Raw genomic sequence first — 19769 nt, 5'->3', positions numbered from 1 at the left:
AGGAGAGGCACGGGGATGGGAAACACGTGATGTGCGTGTATCGGCTACGGCGGAATTCCAGCGTCGTAGAAACGGTACCTCGTGGACGCGCTGGCCCACTGTCCGCCTCGCCAACGTCCGCTTGCCGCAACGAGCGCACAAAATGGCGCCCGTCGCCCGATGTCGTTGCCGCTTACTCTTGGCTGGTTCTTTCTCGTCGACGCGCGCTCGCGCTTTCGTCCACGATGACTCTTGACCGTGCGACTTTGTGGCCCGCGTGATTATTACCGTATGAGATCGTTTCGCAGGGGGCACGTAGGGCAACGGAAAACAAAGAACGACACAACGCACGACAAAATATGTCTCTGTTCACGCTGCTGTATCATCCCGAGGTCGACAACGCGACGGTGGCGCTACTTTGCCTTGATGTGCGTGAGAACAAGATGGGTTATGCCCGTATCAGACTACGGATTGGAGATTGAGATTGAAATTTGACCAATCAGTACAAAGTTCACTAAATTTCGCTAAGCTTCAATTCGGTTAATTTTGTACCGATTGGCCAAATTCGATCTAAATCTCAATCCCCAATCCATAGTCTGATACGGGTTTCAGTCCTTGTCCACAATAAGGTCTGTTCGTTTCGCTGTACCGCTGAACTAGTGCAGTGAAAACGAACAGACCTATAGTATCGGTCTACAATAGGTATTTTAAGCCTTAAGCCTTAAGAAATTGACCAATCACAGTCGAATGTGAAAAGAATAATTAAAGAATAATTAAAGCAGGGTCTATAGTGAGAATTTAAGTTCTAAATCTTAAGAAATTGATCAATCACGATTGATTATTCTTTTATAATTCGATTGTGATTGGTTAATTGCTTAAGGCTTAAAGCTTAAAGTACCTATTGAAGACTAGGACTATGCGGAGTCTCGCTTAATACTCGTTTATCACGTCCAATTGCAAAATTCATTGATTGGCCAGTTGAGCTAGGAACGTTAAGATTATCCAATCATTAGTCGTTATGGTTGGACGTGTCAAATGGAATATTCTCATTAGTGAAAGCATTACTCATAACTTTTTTACAATTCATATCATACTACGGTATGCAGTTTGACGTTTTCTAGGTATCAAAGTATTTTTTATACATNCATAACTTTTTTACAATTCATATCATACTACGGTATGCAGTTTGACGTTTTCTAGGCATCAAAGTATTTTTTATACATAATATCTATGATGTCATGATGTGTTGCGAATACTTTAAAATGTTTATTGGATTCTATTCTATTTCAATTTATAATAACCGATAGCAGAAATTCAGAAATTATATGCGTTTAATGGAAATTGTAAGTTAATTTTTAAGGTAATCATGATAGATTTTATTGTCAATTTGATAGTATAAAATCTATATAGATTTATATGAAATATTACTGGTTACAGCAATTTGTTTTCATTTTATAGCGTGGAAAATGAAATAGCGTATGAGCCAAAAATTTTTAGGAAGAGGGAAAAAGTACAGATTTTTATAAAAGAAAGAAAAGAAATTAATAGTGATACAAGATCATAAANTCATTTTATAGCGTGGAAAATGAAATAGCGTATGAGCCAAAAATTTTTAGTAAGAGGGAAAAAGTACAGATTTTTATAAAAGAAAGGAAAGAAATTAATAGTGATACAAGATCATAAGATGTCTTTACTAATACGAAAGTGCGGATTCACCAATTATCGGTGGTACACGAAGCTTGTGAAGACTCGTGAATTATGTTTTCCGATGCTATTTCATCAAAAAGTTGCCAGAAATTTGTCTAGTATGCATGTGAGCCCAAAGCAATTGGATAATAGAATTAGAAAATGTTTAGATTATCTTGTAAATGAATACAAGAATGAAACCTTGAGAGATAACAGTCTCCTCCAATTGATTGATTTAAACACTACTAGTGGCTTGTTAAATAAAAGGATACAGTTATTAGAAAATATTGAGAATTTACATGATCTAGGTAAGTGACATAAGTGTTATATTCTCATTATACAATTCTTAATTATTATATGCTGATGCTGGATATTGAAGCAATTGATCTCTTCTTTTTAGCTGAACTGGCTGCATTAGTTCAGGAAATATATGCATACTGAAGCATGAGAATTTCATACATAAGCTTTATACACTTCAATGTATATGTAAATTTCTTGAATTAATACAGCCAGTTCAGTTAAAAAGAATAAACCAATAGTGTAATTATAATATGTCATATCATTAAATTCATGTGATTTAAAATTACAATCATGAACAAAGGATCGAAAGTTTATCATTCTTTGTATTTTTCTTTGTACAATATATTTAACTCAACATATAAACTAGTCAAATTTAGTCCGTTGCATCTCATCTGAAAATAAATGTAATCGATGTATTTAAAGTTTATTGCATTAAGTCAGCATTGATGTTACAAAATGTAACATCAATTATGTATGTGTATTAGTCATTGAGAATTTACTCTTCTGCATTGTTTATCCACAATATATAAAGATGAATATCTTTTTACAGTAAAACAGGATGCGGGGATGAAAAAGTTAGCAGAAGAAGAAGATGCGTTGTACAGGAAGCAATTGAGTGAACTGGACAAGAGCCTGTTGGGTATGATATTGAACAAAATGTGCAACAAATGTTGCGACAATATTATCCTCGAAATAACGGGGGGTGTTGGAGGTCAGGAAGCTATGCTGTTTGTTAAAAACTTGTACGAAATGTACTTGGGCTATGCCAAATATCTGGGTTTATCTTACGATGTGATAAATATAGACTCGACCGATTGCAATGGTCTTAGGAACGTCAGCATCATAATGTCTGGTGAACAAGTGTCCAAGTTGAGGTACGAAGGTGGTGTGCACCGAGTACAGCGAATACCGGCCACGGAGAAGTCAGGCAGGATGCACACCAGCACCGCCTCGGTGGCAATTTTACCGACACCATCGGAAGTGCAGGTTGTGATTAACGACAAGGACTTAAAGATGGAGACGAAACGAGCCTCCGGTGCAGGTGGTCAGCACGTGAACAAGACAAATTCCGCGGTGCGGATAACCCATATGCCGAGCGGGCTAGTCGTAGAGTGCCAAGTGGACAGGTCGCAAATTAGGAATAAGAAATTGGCGATAATGAAGCTGAGGAGTATGTTGTACGAGCAGCAATTGAACCAGCAGACGTCGTTCGTAAGCGAGCTGCGAAAGAAACAGATGGGAATGGGGCTCAGAAACGAGAAAGTCCGGACGTACAATTACAGCCAGGATCGTGTGACCGATCACAGGTTGGAGAACGGCACTTTTTACAACTTGAAGGAGTTTATGCAAGGTGGCGTAGCGTTGGAACAGTTGGAGGATAGACTGCATAAGGACGTGCAGATGAAAACCTTATTGGAAATTGTGAGAAAGTTGGAGACGCGATTGACGTAACGCTAGTCTTTTCTTCCCAAGAAGTTTTCATCTCGATTCGAAGTTTGCCTTTGTTTTACATAGGTAAGTGTTCTTGTATATAGGATAATTGTAATATCTTTTATGTAATACCGAATATAAGTCCTCCGTTTCGGAAGAAACTCCAGAGCTTATAACTAATGTACAGAGAAAGCTTAGTAAACTGTTCAAAAAGATATTGTGACAAAATTTCGCATTCCTCCTTTCCTCTTTTTTTTTGTCATCTAAAAACATGTTCTTTACACACTTTTTCATAATGTGAAAGTATAAATTTACAATAATATACACAATTATATATCATAATTTTATATGTATATATAAAATTATTCACAATTTACAGTTATATGTAAAATTATATAATTCTTATTCTTCGAATCAATCGATGCTTTCTCTCCGTTTCTAAGTACATTGCTGAGTCATTGCTGAAATGAATTTGCGTGTTTGAAAGTTTAATAACACACTTTAGGAATATCAGTTAATAATCAGTTTTGTTTTATCCCACAACGTTTGATTAAGTTGTGTAATATGAGAAATTAGCAAATTGGTAGTTCTCTCCGTTTCTGCGTATATTACTGAGTCATTGTTGAGATGAATTTGCGTGTTTGAAAGTTTAATAACATGCTTTAGGAATATCAGTTTTGATGATGACGCGCTTTAATGATCAGTTTTGTTTTATCCCACAACGTTTGATTAAGTCGTGTAGAATGGGGAATTAGCAAATTGGTAGTTTGTCAGCTTGTTTTTATTCACCTGTAAAAAACCATATATAGTTTTTATACTAAGACATACGCGTTATAAGGAAAACTAAAGGAGGTAACATATTCCAACCGTGTTTTCGTGTTACCAAACAATTAAAAAGCCTCGTTTAAAGATTCTTAAAATATCAAAAGCCGGAAATATCAAGCATTAAAAAGATGTCTTGGTTGATTTTGTACTTTGTCGGATACCATGGGGAAATCTTCGCTTTGACAAAGCTGCTCACTCGATTTTATTGTTCTCTAGATAAAACAAATTATAGATAGACGCATTGTTTCTATTGACATGAAAATATAAAGAACAGTTAACCTGAATGACATATTATCCTTTCGTCCACCTTCTCCTTCGTCCTCACTATCACTGTACTCGTTTTCACCTTGTATCCTCCTATCCAAATCTCTTTGAGGCAATCTTTCATCAGGATTAGTCTCATCGTCAACTGTCTGCTCGTCATTACTGTTCTCTTTAGTTTCCCGAAATTGCACGCTAGGAGCGGAAGGTAGCATCCTCAAGTTTTCAAATATCTTTTGTCTACGATTATAATATAGTCACCAAATAATCCGCTTGTAATGTACATGCGAATTAAATCTAACGTAAAAATTACGAAAAAAAAAAATTTCATTTACTTTATTTTCTCAAGATCGTTCGATGAATTTTTATCCCGTATGATAATATTAGTGTCATAATGTAGCTTGTACGCAGGACCGAATCTTTCAAACTGCTCATTATATGGGAGATCATTCGAAAGTTCCTGTTCTACAACTATGGACGTCTCGTATGTCCAACATCTGGACACATTATTTATTGTATAACCGCCACCTCCCAACAACAATAAAGGCAATTTGTATGATTTTATAAATGCCACGCATTTTCCATGACCCCTTATTGACAAGTTGAAGCACCCCAGACGGTCCCCTACATCGATTAATTAATTATTTGCGTTAAAGGCTGCGCAATCAAGTCATAGTAACGGTTTCATTTAAGGAATCTTATATACCCGCTAATGAATCCGCGCCACATTGCAAAACAATGGCGTTAGGTTGAAAGGTCTCCATCACTTTTGAAATAACGGGAACAAACACTGCCTCGTAATTGTCGTCACTTATTCCTTCATTCAAAGGTACATTAACGGCATAATATTTTCCCTGTTAATGACAGAAAGATACCAAAATACATTTTACGATGACTAGCTATCTTTCGGCGGAATTGTTTTCGATATATTTTTCACCTCATTCACTCCAATATCCCTGAGATCACCAGTTCCAGGAAAGTAGTCGCCGAACTTATGAAACGAGACTGTCATCACCCTATCCGTTGTATAGAAAGCTTCCTCCACGCCATCGCCATGATGAATATCAATATCAATGTACAATACTCTGAAGTGATGTTTCAACAATTCCAAAATTCCAAGCACAATGTCATTTACGTAGCAAAAACCCGATGCATTTTTTTTTTTGGCGTGATGCATGCCGCCGCTCCAGTTAATGGCGATATCTGTGGCTTGTCTGTTGAGCTCCGTAGCAGCAGCTATAGTTCCACCCGTGAATGATTGACAATACTCAAATATGTTGTGAAAAATGGGGCAATCTTTAGTTTTTAAACCGTCTGTCACAAAAGAAAAAAGAAACATCCAAATGTTTTTTTTTTTTAATTTCTCAAGAATTTTCAACTTTAATTTTACACACAACACAGTTATTTGCATCTATAATAATGTCTTACATTTATGCTTTTTTTTCCTATACCTGTTGTAGTCACTTGGTTTTACGAAACTCAAAAAATCGATATATTCTTCATCGTGGAATTTTATCATATCATTTACTGTGGCACGGTAAGGTCGCTAATTACATATATGGATTGTTTAAATGTCCATTTTGTGTAAGCAAATGAAAAAAATATGAAAAAATATGAAAACATTCTTACGTGTATACTCATTTTCTTTAAAAGTCCGTAGCTTGAAATCAGATCTTGCGTTATCTTCAAACGATACGGTTTCATGAAGTGCTTTGGCACAAAATAGTAATATGGAAAATGATCTGGACATATAAGTTACACGTACGTAAATGAAATCAAGGAGGCGCTTGCAAAATGTAACCCTAGCTAACCACATTTATTTTCCAGTCCGTGATTCGCCATATTGAGACTGCTCGGCTTTGTCGTCTTGTCATTTTCTAATTAATATTTTTAAGTGTGGAATTGGAAATATCGAGTCTGAATAACATGTTTCTGATATCAGGCCAAGGCAATGGTTTAGGTTTAAGCGAAATTTACTATCATAAAAAATAGTGTTTTCGGAAAAAATTTTCAAATGTTTTGCAATCTTGCAAGCGCGATCTAAGAAGAAGTAATGTTCATCCATTACACCTGATACTTGAAAAAAGAAATAGTACATCATGTAAAAACTAGAAAGCCGAAAAACGTTCAGCGGTCCACTGGAATGTGGTGAGCTAGGATTAATACATATGTATAATTATATTTTCCGAAAGTTTAAATCGTGTATCAGATTACTCTTTGCAATTCGTATTAGTCAAAAATCTCATATAATCTTCCATATCTCATAATATCTACAATCATCTCGACCTCGGTTTTGTTTTTTTTTTGTTTTGCTCCACACGAAGCATTGCTTCGTGATAATAACAAAACTTTGAATGTAATATTAACAGTTATTAAGATAAACGATATTATATAAGTTGCAATGTGCATTTAAAAACAACTCCTAAAATATTCTGTGTGTGTATTTTTTTTTCTTATACGATCAAATTTCTACGACAGCCTTGCTGAGGGAAATCAGACGGCAATTATTGATCGCAATCGGGAAAATATTTAGACTGCCACATTACTGAGCACGGTAAACGAAAGTATTTTGATTACATCAAAGATTTCCAAATCGTTAACAATTGGCCATTATTCCTGCCTCGCGCGACTACGGCGTGAGCGCACCTGAGAATTTGTCGACTGAACGCCTCGAAAACTGTATTATCAAATGAAAAAGGATATTCCATTCTATTACTTTTCAACTACAGTACTTTGTGGATGACATCTAGCTGAGCTAAGATAAAAGCTGACGCGAATCACACGAAATACGGTAACAATATTTCTGATTACTTACTATCGTAATAATAGCTAACGTGAATCTTGCTGTGCGATCTGATTGATTGGCTCGTCGTTGCGACAGCTTGAGCCATTTCGGTTAATAAGTGTAACAGCGAATATCCGATTTAAATTGAGAACGCAGACGGTTGCGATTTTATCAGGAACTTCGACAGGAAACTATCAAAGACTACAGAGGTTTCCGCGATTCGTCCCACTTACACTGATCGTTTACGCGTACTAACTAGTAATTTTATACTAAACCGCTTTGTATGTGTCAAAATGATCGGTATTTGTAAACTAACGCCTATTGTCCAAGGTATCAGAGATAATTGTAGAACGTCGGCATTACCGACCGTTCTTGGTAGTTTTTAGTTAGAAATTGGTTGAGTCATGTTTAAACAGAATTCAGACTTGAAGTGAATTATTTGCCGTTGTACACGGTGTCTTTTTTGTAAATATATGTGTATTCGTTCACGGAGCATTTAAATTACACTTTCGCAATTATCATCCGCGGATAACATTGTCTTCTAGCTGTTATCTCGTCGGTGATACCAGCTGGCGTCTCGGAACACGTGGCGGATTTTTGGAAACCGGATGTTACCCTTCTCGGTACTCTTTTTTCCGGTCAACGTTCGCGACATTCTGACCGTTCCGCCGTTCTATTGATTCGTCGTTCCCTGTTCAGTGTTTACATGACGTGGTGGCGGTGGTTGGACGGTAACTGATACGGGTTACCGGTGTTGTGCTTGAATCAAAGAAACTGAACGTGATCACCACGTAACTGACATTTCTCATTGTTCCCTGAGCATCGGACCTACACGATGTTGCAGTCGATATTCGACGATGTCCGGCGAATGAATAAACGCCAGGTAAATTGTTTTCAACGTCACGGTCGAACGGTGGTCACATATGGTGGCGTGACATACGGAAGGAAACTTGATGTTCTCGCAATTTTCAGTTCCTGTATCAAGTGCTGAGCTTTGGCATGATAGTCTCGTCGGCGCTGATGATATGGAAGGGTCTGATGGTCATCACCGGCAGCGAGAGCCCTATTGTGGTGGTGTTGAGGTACGGAGGCAGCTTGACCTAACCTAACTTCCTAATCACCGTGTAGCGTATATCCTCGTATTGGTTTCATCCTGCCAAACGCAGCCAGTTTTTTTTTCACCCTTTGACTGCTATGGGCGCATATATGCGTCCGGCGAAAACCATCGGTGTGGCCTATGGGCGCATATGTGCGTCCAGCGCAAGCCATCGATGTGGACTATGGACGCAAATGCGCGCTCGGCGAAGGCTTTGGCTGTTTACTGCTGTCTCATGTCTTTTGTTTATATATAGAGTATTTATGTTACTTACTTGTTATTCGTTCAATTTGTCAATTTCCAATATCCAAACACATACATTATAACTATGAGATTATGGCGCTTTAAAACTTTACTATTGGTGAATAAACAATATATATTGAAAATAAAAAAATGATTGGATTCATTTTGCAGTGGACAAAGTAATAGTAATTGGATTATGTACTATATTATAATGTGTTAATACGCCGCCGATAAGATCCATATTGTGCGCAAAAGTATTTAGTCCCCAGCGATCGCTACTGCCGGCCGCACGCCGCTCACGCGAAGCGCTTCAACTTAGAGCAGTCAGCAGTCAAAGGGTTAATTCACTCGTCATCTCATACAGATGTTGTGAGATTTTGTGACTTTGCACATGTTAAATATCTTTGTATTCAAATTGTATTTTTTTAATTTAAAAAAAGTATTATCTCGTCATAGATATAAGCCATGACAGTAAATATAATAATAGCTTTGTCCTGTGCTTATGTACATTTTATGCAAGTTTCATTTGAGGGGTTTCTATCTAATATAGAAATAGTAGCAAAAATTTCAAGAAGTTGTGGAAGCTCAGGGCTATATTTCCAGTGATGCATCAGGGGGCCTCTCATCAATTTACCATTTAACAAGCAGAATTTCTCTTCTGTACACTTTTTTATATACATTTATAACCAAATAATAAATATTAATGTGAAACGAAGTTGAGATAAATATATATATATACACAATAAGTATGAAAATATTTGTTATTCTTATTAATACTATATGTATGCTTCAGTAGTATTGCATCAGATCTAATAGAGATGTATAGATAATAGAAAGAAGTATATAAATATTTAAATATATGCTTACATATATGTATCTCGAACACTATTATAAATTATAAACACTATTATAAATTAAAATATACCACTATTGTATTTTCAAAACCAAACGGTCAAGATTATTGAAATTTCTGTTACACATTGTTAATTCGATTAACTTATATATTGTGTATATATATATTACAAGTTCATCTTATATTTGGCTAAGACTTCCTTAACAATGTTTATAGTAACGTAGGATCAATATAATCTTGTTAAAAAAAAAACTTATAGAAATATTCGTGATGCAAAGCTGATTATCTACTAAATTGATGTTAACTGTCCTTTCTATTTTTTTCACAGTGGTAGTATGGAGCCTGCATTTCATAGGGGCGACTTACTCTTCCTTACCAATTATGAGGATGAACCAGTGAGAGTAGGCGAAATTGTAGTTTTCAAAGTCGAGGGACGGGATATACCTATTGTGCATAGAGTACTTAAGCTTCACGAAAAGTAAGAATTCTGTCAACAAAACATTCATAATAGTGCAGAGTACAATTTTATGGTTTTGACAATTTTACAGGGGTGACCAAAATAACACAGTCAAGTTCCTCACGAAGGGCGACAACAATTCCGTGGACGATAGAGGCTTGTACGCACCTGGTCAGCTGTGGCTGACGCACAAGGACGTCGTTGGCCGGGCGAGAGGCTTTCTACCGTACGTTGGCATGGTCACTATATATATGAACGAGTACCCTAAGTTTAAGTATGCAGTATTGGCATGTCTTGGTTTGTATGTTTTGGTACACAGAGAATAATAATAAAATCGCTCATGTTATGTTGAAACGTTGTTGCGACGAATCCGTCATCAACAGCCTCAGAGAATACATGGTGGTTTGAACATTGCATAATTATTTAGGTAATCATATATTCATATGTATGTACGTGTGTGTGTGTGTGTGTGTGTATGTGTGTGTGTGTGTGTGTGTGTGTGTGTGTGTGTTTATGTATATACATATATATATTTATATATTTATATATACATACACACACACATATCGCTGAGTCTTACAATACGAAATATGGAAGATTCGGGTTGAAACACATTTCTTTGTACATATTTCAGCATTAGATTCTTATTACGTTATAATATACATTGTCTTTGAAGTCCGATCATACTTGTCCGGTTACATCGACAATTACAAGAGTCATTACACCAAGAACCTGTATCCAGATGTCGTGAATGTATTTAAGGAAACGCCTGCATATTCTTCAGACATTTTGAACGTTCGCTTCGGACGTTGCTATTTCTAGTTGCACATCACGGTCAGAACTACCACAGAGAGACGAGTCTCTCACAACATCCGCGTGGCGAGCTCATAAATAGTCAGGCGTGTAACTACTGAGATAAGGACTAAGGAATTAATTCTTATTGCTAACATGTCCGCAACCACAGTGCTTTTTGAGATATAGATAGACAACCGTTTTCTTTCTACTTCGATAAAGAGAAAGTGTATAATTCCCGTAATATATAAGATTTACTTTCACGCAAAACTGATGAATGTTATTATAAAATCACGAAGATGGGGAGTTTTATGCGAAAAAATGGAGTGTAGTAAATAATCTATTTTGCGGAAAAACCCATGTGACACACATGATTTCTATACGTCCTCTGGACAAAAATTTGTACGTCGTTCGTTTCTAATGAGGCACACTGTAACTACATTTATCTCACGTGTAAAATAAATGTGCAATGTTTAAATACCGCGTGATACGTCATAGAAATCATTGTACCTTGCATTTTTTAATTAAATGAAATATATCGAAATACATCTAGGAAGCAGGAAAAAACTAAGTAGAGTTAACGCAACTCGTAGCGTATCCAACACTCCTTCGGAGTTACCAGAATACCTGACAGGTTGTCATTGATGCCCGACGGTTCGCCTTTGACCAAATAGAAGTTAAAGGTTTGCAACAGAGCGGACAATGTCTCGAATACGGTGTATCTAGTGTAAGTTTCTCCCGGGCAAAGCCGATGACCTGCACATAAAACAAGGACGATTAGTTTGTGAAGGTCTCTTTAGAATTCTCCGGATCCTATCGCAATTACAATAGAGGCTTAATCAATAATTATTACCACTTTGAATATCTTCGAAATATGAGAGTATTCAGATAGACAAAAATGCTGAACATAGCATGCAAATATTTAATATATGCTTTGTGATGCTATGCAAAAGCACAACATGTTTAAAAATAGGTTTGTTTTAAAGAATACTAATTTATTACGTTATCATTTTAATGATAATATTAACTTCTTATTATTACAATAATTCCGGATTAATTGTGTTCTCTTTCTGGCAAAATAGCAACAATACTTATTACATCAGAATATCGCCGCAATATTGCCGCAATTCTCACGGCATCAGATAATCTTTTTTTATATACTGAAAATGCTCGTTCTATGAGAACGCATCTTAACGTACTTATGGTAGTCGCACAGTATGCGGACAATATATCGAAATATATCTATCCAGGTAAGAGGAAAATTTATCCAACAGAAATTGCATTGATACCAATGGTCATCATTTCGAGTACTTCTAAATGCAAAATTTTTTCATCTTTATTTAGTCGTTAAGAATACATTTTTATTTTTCAAAGATGTTCAAGGTAGTAATAGTTATTATCCCTCACTCGATATACTACTCACCAAAACCGAATGGCAACGACATATCCTTGATCAGTTCACCTTTCTCATTTAAAAATCTCTCCGGTCGAAAGTTTTCGGGATCATTCCACAGATCGGGATCATAATGCATCGCTGTTAAATTAGTAATAACTGCCGTATTTTCCTTTATCGTGTACTCTCCCAGCGTAGTATCCTTGATGGTTCTGTGGAATATGCCTAAAGGGAAAAGTGGCAACATTCTCATCGCTTCTCGGATCACCGCTTCCACGTAAGGCAAACTGCAACGAAATCGAGAAAGACCCTTGATTTGACGATAATAAAATAATGACTAGCTTCAAAGAAAGATTAAAATAATTCGTATACTGTACATTGTCTAGTATGACAAAGTAACAGGCATATATTAACTCTAAGTTTGTCTTGCACACTTTCGTGCTAAAAACATCGTTTTATTTTCCTTCAGTGTGTAATGAGAAATAAAGATAGAACGACGCTTTCAGCACGAAAACGTGCAAGACGAACTTAAGATAAATTTACGGATGAGTGCATGTAAGTATTTATCGAATTCGTTTCATCATGTATCGATATCATAATATCGAAATCATGTATTGAATTCGTTTCATCAAGGCGATATTTTTCGTGTCTAATGCTATACAGACTGAGTTATCTTATATTAGAACCTGAAATACCTCCGTTATTCTTAATGATATGAGAAAATGTCTAAGAAAGAAATTATTTGCTTTGAAAGGGTAAGTATTATTATAAGTAAAAATATTAAAAAATTCTCGAGATTTCAAGATCACCAATAATATTTTAACATAATACTGATAACGTTGAAATTTCGAAAATCATGGTCTCAAAAAAAATTTTTTTACTTAAAATAATATTTGTTCCTTCGAAACAAATACATTCTTGCTTAGATATTTTCCCGTATCATCAAGAATAACGGAGATATGTTAGGTTCTAATGTTAGGTGACTCACCTTATATGTGTACTTTATATATTATATGATATATAATACTTATTTATATCATCTTATTATGTATGTATTCAGAAACTCTATATTTATCCATATTTATCATGCTTTATTCTATTTATCCATATTTATCATGTTTTAATGTCATGATGTTGATTCGATGGTTCATTTCTCGCTGGGATATCTTATAGGTTTCGGTTGCGTAACTCACTTCTTTCTATCATTCCATGTCACCAAACGTCCAGTGCCAACGACCTTATCTATCTCATCTTGCGCTTTCTTCAAGACCATAGGATGGTTTATCAGGAGCCTGATGGTTTGGGTAATAGTAGTTGGAATGGTAGTGCACGTAGCTAACAANAGCCAGCATCACATCAGTTAGCATCATGATTACTTGCTTCTCTGAGAAATATTGCGATTTATCGTTTTTGTTCAATACGTTCAGATATCTGTCGACGAATCCTCTATCAACATTTTCGCCGAAAGTTGTCTCTAGGGATTTCAAATATTCCTAAATACAAAAATGCAGAATTACAATAAAACGCTTCCATCGAAGTGTGTACTCAATATAATACTTTGTTTCTCTTCCAGCGTAAATTTATTCCAAAAAATAGGTTTCACAATACATTTTTTACCTACGATTGTACACGTTATTTGATAAAAGGATTTACCTGGATGATATTTGCTAGCAAATAAGTTGATTTTATTGCATTTTTGTATCCGAACATGTTTCCGAAGATTTTTAAAAAAGGTAGGTAAAAGATCGCACCACCTGTCGGATCGAGCGATCTTACAAACATCATGGATAGGCGACATACCCGCCGTGGAATGTCGTGTTCGGTTCTATCAAATCTTTGACCGAATAAAACCTTCCACAAAGAACTACCTATTGTCGAATAAAGAATGTCTGGAAAGAGCGCCAAGTTGCCTTTTATTATTTCCTACGAAGAACAAGATTTTTTATTCCTTCTTTCCACCTGATCATCTCTTCGTGAAACGGCCTTTATCTATTAGGATACACGTACCTTTTCTCCATCGTAAATAGGTCCGTGTTTTAAGATATTGATAAGCAGAGATACTTCGTCCAAAATCTCTCTCTCGAAGGCTTCCTGTCGCCGTCCGAATCCGAAATCCCGTACATTACGAAGAAAGAATCTCCTCTGTTCATGCCATAATGGACCATCGGTGAAAGTTATACCTACAATTTTATATTAAAATTAATTATAAATTCCGTGCGAAGGGAAAAGTCTACTATCTTCATTGACGTGAAACTCTATCGTGTGAACTAAAGACATATTTCTTTAGAGGGAAGGAGGTAAAAATACGTTAATTTACAAAAAAAGTCATACATCGTATAATTGAATTTGACAATAGAAACATTTTCTCTTATTACCCAACATCTTTCCAAAAGATCGGTCTTTTACAATTGGCACTTCCGTAACTCGACCTTTGAATTCATCCCTCTTGAGTACTTCCTTTATGCTGGCATGATCGTTAACTACTATCGTCCAAAAACTGCCCATGTAACAGCCGATGGTCTTCGATTTCAATTTCTTTACATAGTACGTGAAAGTCTTATATGGGAAGAAGTAGTTACCCCACAATAATAGCCAATAACATCCTAATATCAGAAGCCTAGGTATGCCTGTGTTAGGAACATTACAATTTCACAAGTAAGTAATCGTCGCGCTTCTATTTTCCGATATCGTTATGTAATAGTAATTGTGAATGATACACCCATATTCTCTCTTATCGACCTCTCTTATCGATAATAGTGCTTCTAAAAGTGGCTTGGGAACCACTTGCTTAACTGAGAAACTATATTTAAAATACTTTAAATATAAATTAATAAAATAGAGTTCAGGACACACACACACACGTGCGCGCGCGCACACAGATCTAGGAAATAGAAGCTAAGCGCAGGAATTTATGTGAGGAATATTGTCTATTATAGAGCGCGAGCGTGGCATGGTAGGCAGCGCACTAGTCTATCATGCTAGGAGTCTTCCGGGTTCTCAATCCCCGGTAGAACCAGAAAAATTTTATCATACGCTCGTCGCTCCTCTTCGGTGAGCTGGCAATCCATCAAGAGTATTCACGTGCCACGAAAACTTCTCTCCAACTGCCGTTCGGAACCGGCGTAAAACTTTGTGTAGGTCCCATATGCATGTGTAAATCTGTGTGCGCACCACACGCATATGTAAAGAGAGAGAAGTAGGCCTCAAATGAGGCTGAAGTGCCAGGAAAGAAGAAGAAGAATTGTCTATTATAATTAGTTAAAAGTTACATAAAGTTTCGCAAACTTTTTTACAACAGAAAAGTGTCGGATATACAACCGAAATCGTTTGTATGTTTTTTCGTCTGCGAAACTTTATTATATTTGACCGATCAGAATAGATAATATTCTGCAAATAAGGTCCTGTGTTTAATTTCTATTGGTTTTCATTATTTAATTGATTTAACACATTGCGTACGGCACTCTAATCGCTCAATACGTTTCCAGGACATTCATTTATTCGCTAACCAGTTGTTTCGAGAATGCGCGAGACTTCATTATCCTAACGTAATGTACCGGTAACGTAACAAGAAAATCTATTTTTAATTCCTTAAGTCATCGATTAAGTCGACGAAATCTGAAATCTCGTCGCCCGACCAGAACGTTCGGCTTGCTAAAAATGAGATATCTTGTCATCCGTACGCAATGTGTTAATATCACATGAGTTTTTGCATAAATTTTATTGTGTAGTAAGTGTTGTTAGGGAAATTAAATTAAATGAATTAATTAAAATGTAACATGATATTAAATTGTAACATTTGTTACATATATTGGGCACTGTGTCAGAAAAGTTAAATTAACAACAAATTAAAAGTGGAACTGTGTAAAAATGTAATCAAAACATGTGCGCAAAATTTGTTAAAACTGTGCAAACTTAACATTAACTTACTTGGTGGTGAGTTAAGCGGTTTATGGTAAGTAAATTTGTAGAACTTATACACTAACAGGAATACGATTGCTGCAATCAAAATCGAAGACATACTTGAACGAACGATGGATTTAGACTGATAAATTTTCCTCATTCCTCTTTGAATTTCTCGAATCATTCTGATGTATTTGCATATCAGTGAGTGGAATGAAGTCATAAAAGCAGCAAACAAGAGGACAAAAAACATATAGAAAGACAAATAGCATTGAAATTATTTTTGTAATGTATATCATTATGTACATATATTGAACACTCACTTTGGCTATTTTTAACTCTTTGGACTCGGAGCTGTTTTGAAAGATATCTACCAGCAACTCGGCGTCATTTACTGAGGAAGACGCGCAGGCGGCAGTTGCGTCATATTAAATAGTTTATTTTCGGAATCATATTAAATAATTTATTTTCGGAATCAAGTAATTTATTTCCATGCGGCTTGGTTTATATGAATCGTTAAGTATTAAAGAACACATTTTTGATACAAATTTTATGTTTTATAATTTTCTAATGTGTTTTCTAACGTGTAAAACAGCCACCGATGTGCATCGCGGGTTCGTTGGTGCACGTTGAACAAAAGTAATTTGTCGTCTCCTACCCGGTATTTCTCTGTGTGAGCAGACAATGCAGTCCCGTTTTCTTCCTCCAACGTTTAAAATGTACAGCTTGTTGTTTAGCTGCTATGAATGCATTACAAACGTTCCGCTTCGACGTAATGCCGGCTGACATTTTTTCCATATATCTTATTTTTTCTATATATACCATATTTTGACTTGCTTTCTTGTGCCATTTCAATAAAAAACTTCAAAGAAACATGCAATTTTCAAAAAAATGGCCGCGGCATAAGCTCATCCTCTTTAATCATTAATAAACTCTGATGTCCCCTGAGAGGGGATATCCGAGTGGTTCGCTAGACTTGCGATATTTCCTCAGAGGGGACATCAGAGTGTAAAGGGTTAATAACATCAGAAGCAAAATAAATCATACTAAGTGATATAACGGTATATACGGAAATAAAAAGAATATATGCACAAAATAACACTCATGATTGATTCAGCACACTTGTAAAAATATCCAGATACTTTCTTTTAACCTGTACAATTAATAAATAGCCGTAAAATTAATGTAACAGAAATTTATGAGAAAAGACAGATTAAAAACGTAAGTTGCTTGTTATACTAATTAGGAAAATCGTTGTATATACGGTGACCTATTTTAATCGATAAACGGAGATATCTCTGAAACTACGCAACCTACGAAAAAAATGTTCGGATAAAAGTTGTCGAGGACAGTGGGGATCATCTACTTGTGCTAATGACCTTGATCTTGAGGTCAGTTTTCAAGGTCATTTCAAGGTTAAGGTCACTTTTTTAAATGGAACCCCCTATTTTTAATGCCGGATTCAGAAAGAGCGGGAAATTTTACTTGCAGATATGTATCAAAGTATAAGGTTAACGTGACCTCCATAGGTCAAACTTTCAAGTTCAAACGTAAGAAAGATATTTCGTCACTTCAGATTTGATGAATTAATAATTTTAAATGTTGCCCCGTATAGTTTAATTACAAATTTTTTGAACANTGGAACCCCCTATTTTTAATGCCGGATTCAGAAAGAGCGGGAAATTTTACTTGCAGATATGTATCAAAGTATAAGGTTAACGTGACCTCCATAGGTCAAACTTTCAAGTTCAAACGTAAGAAAGATATTTCGTCACTTCAGATTTGATGAATTAATAATTTTAAATGTTGCCCCGTATAGTTTAATTACAAATTTTTTGAACAAATTAAACTCTCTTTAAAGCCACTTTCTCAGTATGGCAGGCTACCTTGCAAATAAAATTAGATAATAGTTTGCCACAATAACTACCTTGCTACATGAAGGCTTTTACTAAATGTTTTCCAGATGAAAGACATTCTAACAACTGAGCAGTTCGAAACCTACCTCAATAAGCTCGTGATAGAAATCTGGTTCGACAACATTGACATCATGAATACAACGAAAATAATGCACGAGCTTGTGAGTCTGGATTGGAATTCAATTTATTTTAAAGAAAAAGAAACGATTAAACTGGCTGTTCCCAGAGTTAGGTGGTTTAGCCTGCTTGGGGTTTGGTAGTGGTGGTTTCTTGACCTTCATTTGACCTATGGAAATCACGTTAACCTTATACTTTGATACATATCTGGATGTAAAATTTCTCGCTCTTTCTGAATCCGGCATTAAAAATAGGGGGTTCCATTTAAAAAAGTGACCTTGACCTTGAAATGACCTTGAAAACTGACCTCAAAGTCATTAGTACATGTAGATTCCCCCACTGTCCTCGACAACTTTTATCCGAACATTTTTTTCGTAGGTTGCGTAGTTTCGGAGATATCTCCGTTTGTCGATTAAAATGGGTCACCGTGTATATACAGTCAGTCATAAAACGGTTGCAATATTTTCTTCCTATAAGCTTCAGAATGCATCCCGCATTCAGAGAATTCGAAGTTCTTTAGGAATTCTCAGGAGGATATCTTTTCCTATTGGACACGAGATGCGGTGCGAAACTCATTGCGAAAAAAATGTTGCAACTGTTCTGTGATTGATCATACCGTTTCATTATTTCTTCTTCTTTTGTACGACTTCTCACGATTTTGTACATTCGTTTTGGCCATTAACATCAAAGTTTCCAATAGAGAGAGAAATTATCTCATACAGCACACTTCATTCTGAGGATGTTCCAAATTATGCTAGATTTCTAAATGCGATCCCACTAGTGTCTTAAATGTCCGAGATATTCTAATATTCTATTGAAATCTCACAATATCTAAATCGATGTCGATTCGACGAGTCATTTCTCGTTAAGGAATACTAATATTAATACAACTATTAGAATACAGATATGTTCGCAAAAACGACATCCAGTAATTAAAAAATTATCGACATATGACATATGTTTGTTTGCTACCTGGATATATAATATATCTTACGATATTTCTTAAGTTTCTTCGGATATCCTTCGGACGTCGTTTAAGATATCCGTATATCGATATCCGATATCATATAGGCGTCACACTTGTATATTGGATATTCAATGGAGATTTCAACTATCTTAGGATATTTTACAATTATTACAATATCCCAAAATGATAACGTCTGAACATTCTTCAGGTAAAGTATGCTGTGTAACCTTATTTTACATATTGTGCATGTCGACATGATTCATTATGAAATACTATTGTTATTTATTTCATTGGAAACTTGATTTACATCAAGCGAAATATGACATAAGTATTTTGTATTACATTAATTATCAGTTACTTATCGCCTCATTATTTATGTTGCTCCGATCACATGAAGTTTATTTTGAAAGCTAAAATATAGTTTTGAAAAATACACATAATTTTATTGATATCATCCAGTCTCGTATTACTTAGTATTTGTAATTGCGTTATCGTAACCATACTTATATATGTATGTATGTATGTATGTATGTATGTATGTATGTATGTATGTATGTATGTACGTACGTACGTGTACTCATATATATTAGATGTACGCGCATCATAAAATATAGCTTAAAGAATGATGAATTGATTTTCGATTGGTTATATGAAGTTATATAATCATATTATTTATATATATATATGTAACGGATTATTATCCGCGAATGCATGTATTATAATATAATATAATTGTATATAATCTTATATAATATGATTATATAAGAT

General features: G+C 35.5%; 3 protein-coding genes and 1 pseudogene across 3 annotated transcripts; 2 read left to right on the top strand and 2 right to left on the bottom strand.

Annotated features, from left to right (window-relative positions):
• Positions 1 to 1561: 1561 nt before the first annotated feature.
• On the top strand, positions 1562 to 3586 carry LOC106747258 (peptide chain release factor 1-like, mitochondrial). Its single transcript, XM_014624617.1, has 2 exons — positions 1562 to 1973; positions 2516 to 3586. Exons 1-2 carry the CDS (start codon positions 1664 to 1666, stop codon positions 3415 to 3417), a joined length of 1212 nt encoding a protein of 403 aa, XP_014480103.1. The 5' UTR covers positions 1562 to 1663; the 3' UTR covers positions 3418 to 3586.
• A 188-nt stretch (positions 3587 to 3774) lies between these two features.
• Positions 3775 to 7829, bottom strand: LOC106747260 (histone deacetylase Rpd3-like). The gene is made up of 4 exons (XM_014624619.1): positions 5420 to 7829; positions 5189 to 5336; positions 4818 to 5106; positions 3775 to 4722 (listed from the first exon to the last, which is right to left on the bottom strand). The coding sequence occupies exons 1-4, from the start codon at positions 5891 to 5893 to the stop codon at positions 4434 to 4436; spliced, it is 1200 nt and encodes a 399-aa protein (XP_014480105.1). The 5' UTR covers positions 5894 to 7829; the 3' UTR covers positions 3775 to 4433.
• Positions 7830 to 7969: 140 nt separating this feature from the next.
• LOC106747259 (signal peptidase complex catalytic subunit SEC11A) lies at positions 7970 to 11188 on the top strand. The gene is made up of 4 exons (XM_014624618.1): positions 7970 to 8150; positions 8240 to 8349; positions 9788 to 9937; positions 10008 to 11188. The coding sequence occupies exons 1-4, from the start codon at positions 8103 to 8105 to the stop codon at positions 10240 to 10242; spliced, it is 543 nt and encodes a 180-aa protein (XP_014480104.1). The 5' UTR covers positions 7970 to 8102; the 3' UTR covers positions 10243 to 11188.
• LOC106747257 lies at positions 10539 to 16162 on the bottom strand (annotated as a pseudogene).
• Positions 16163 to 19769: the final 3607 nt, after the last annotated feature.

Source organism: Dinoponera quadriceps, unplaced genomic scaffold (assembly GCF_001313825.1).
Source record: "Dinoponera quadriceps isolate SergipeBrazil2010 unplaced genomic scaffold, ASM131382v1 scaffold2304, whole genome shotgun sequence".
Classification (NCBI taxonomy): domain Eukaryota; kingdom Metazoa; phylum Arthropoda; class Insecta; order Hymenoptera; family Formicidae; genus Dinoponera; species Dinoponera quadriceps.
The sequence above is the reverse complement of the archived record's forward strand: the minus strand, read 5'-3'. Positions and strand labels throughout refer to the sequence as shown.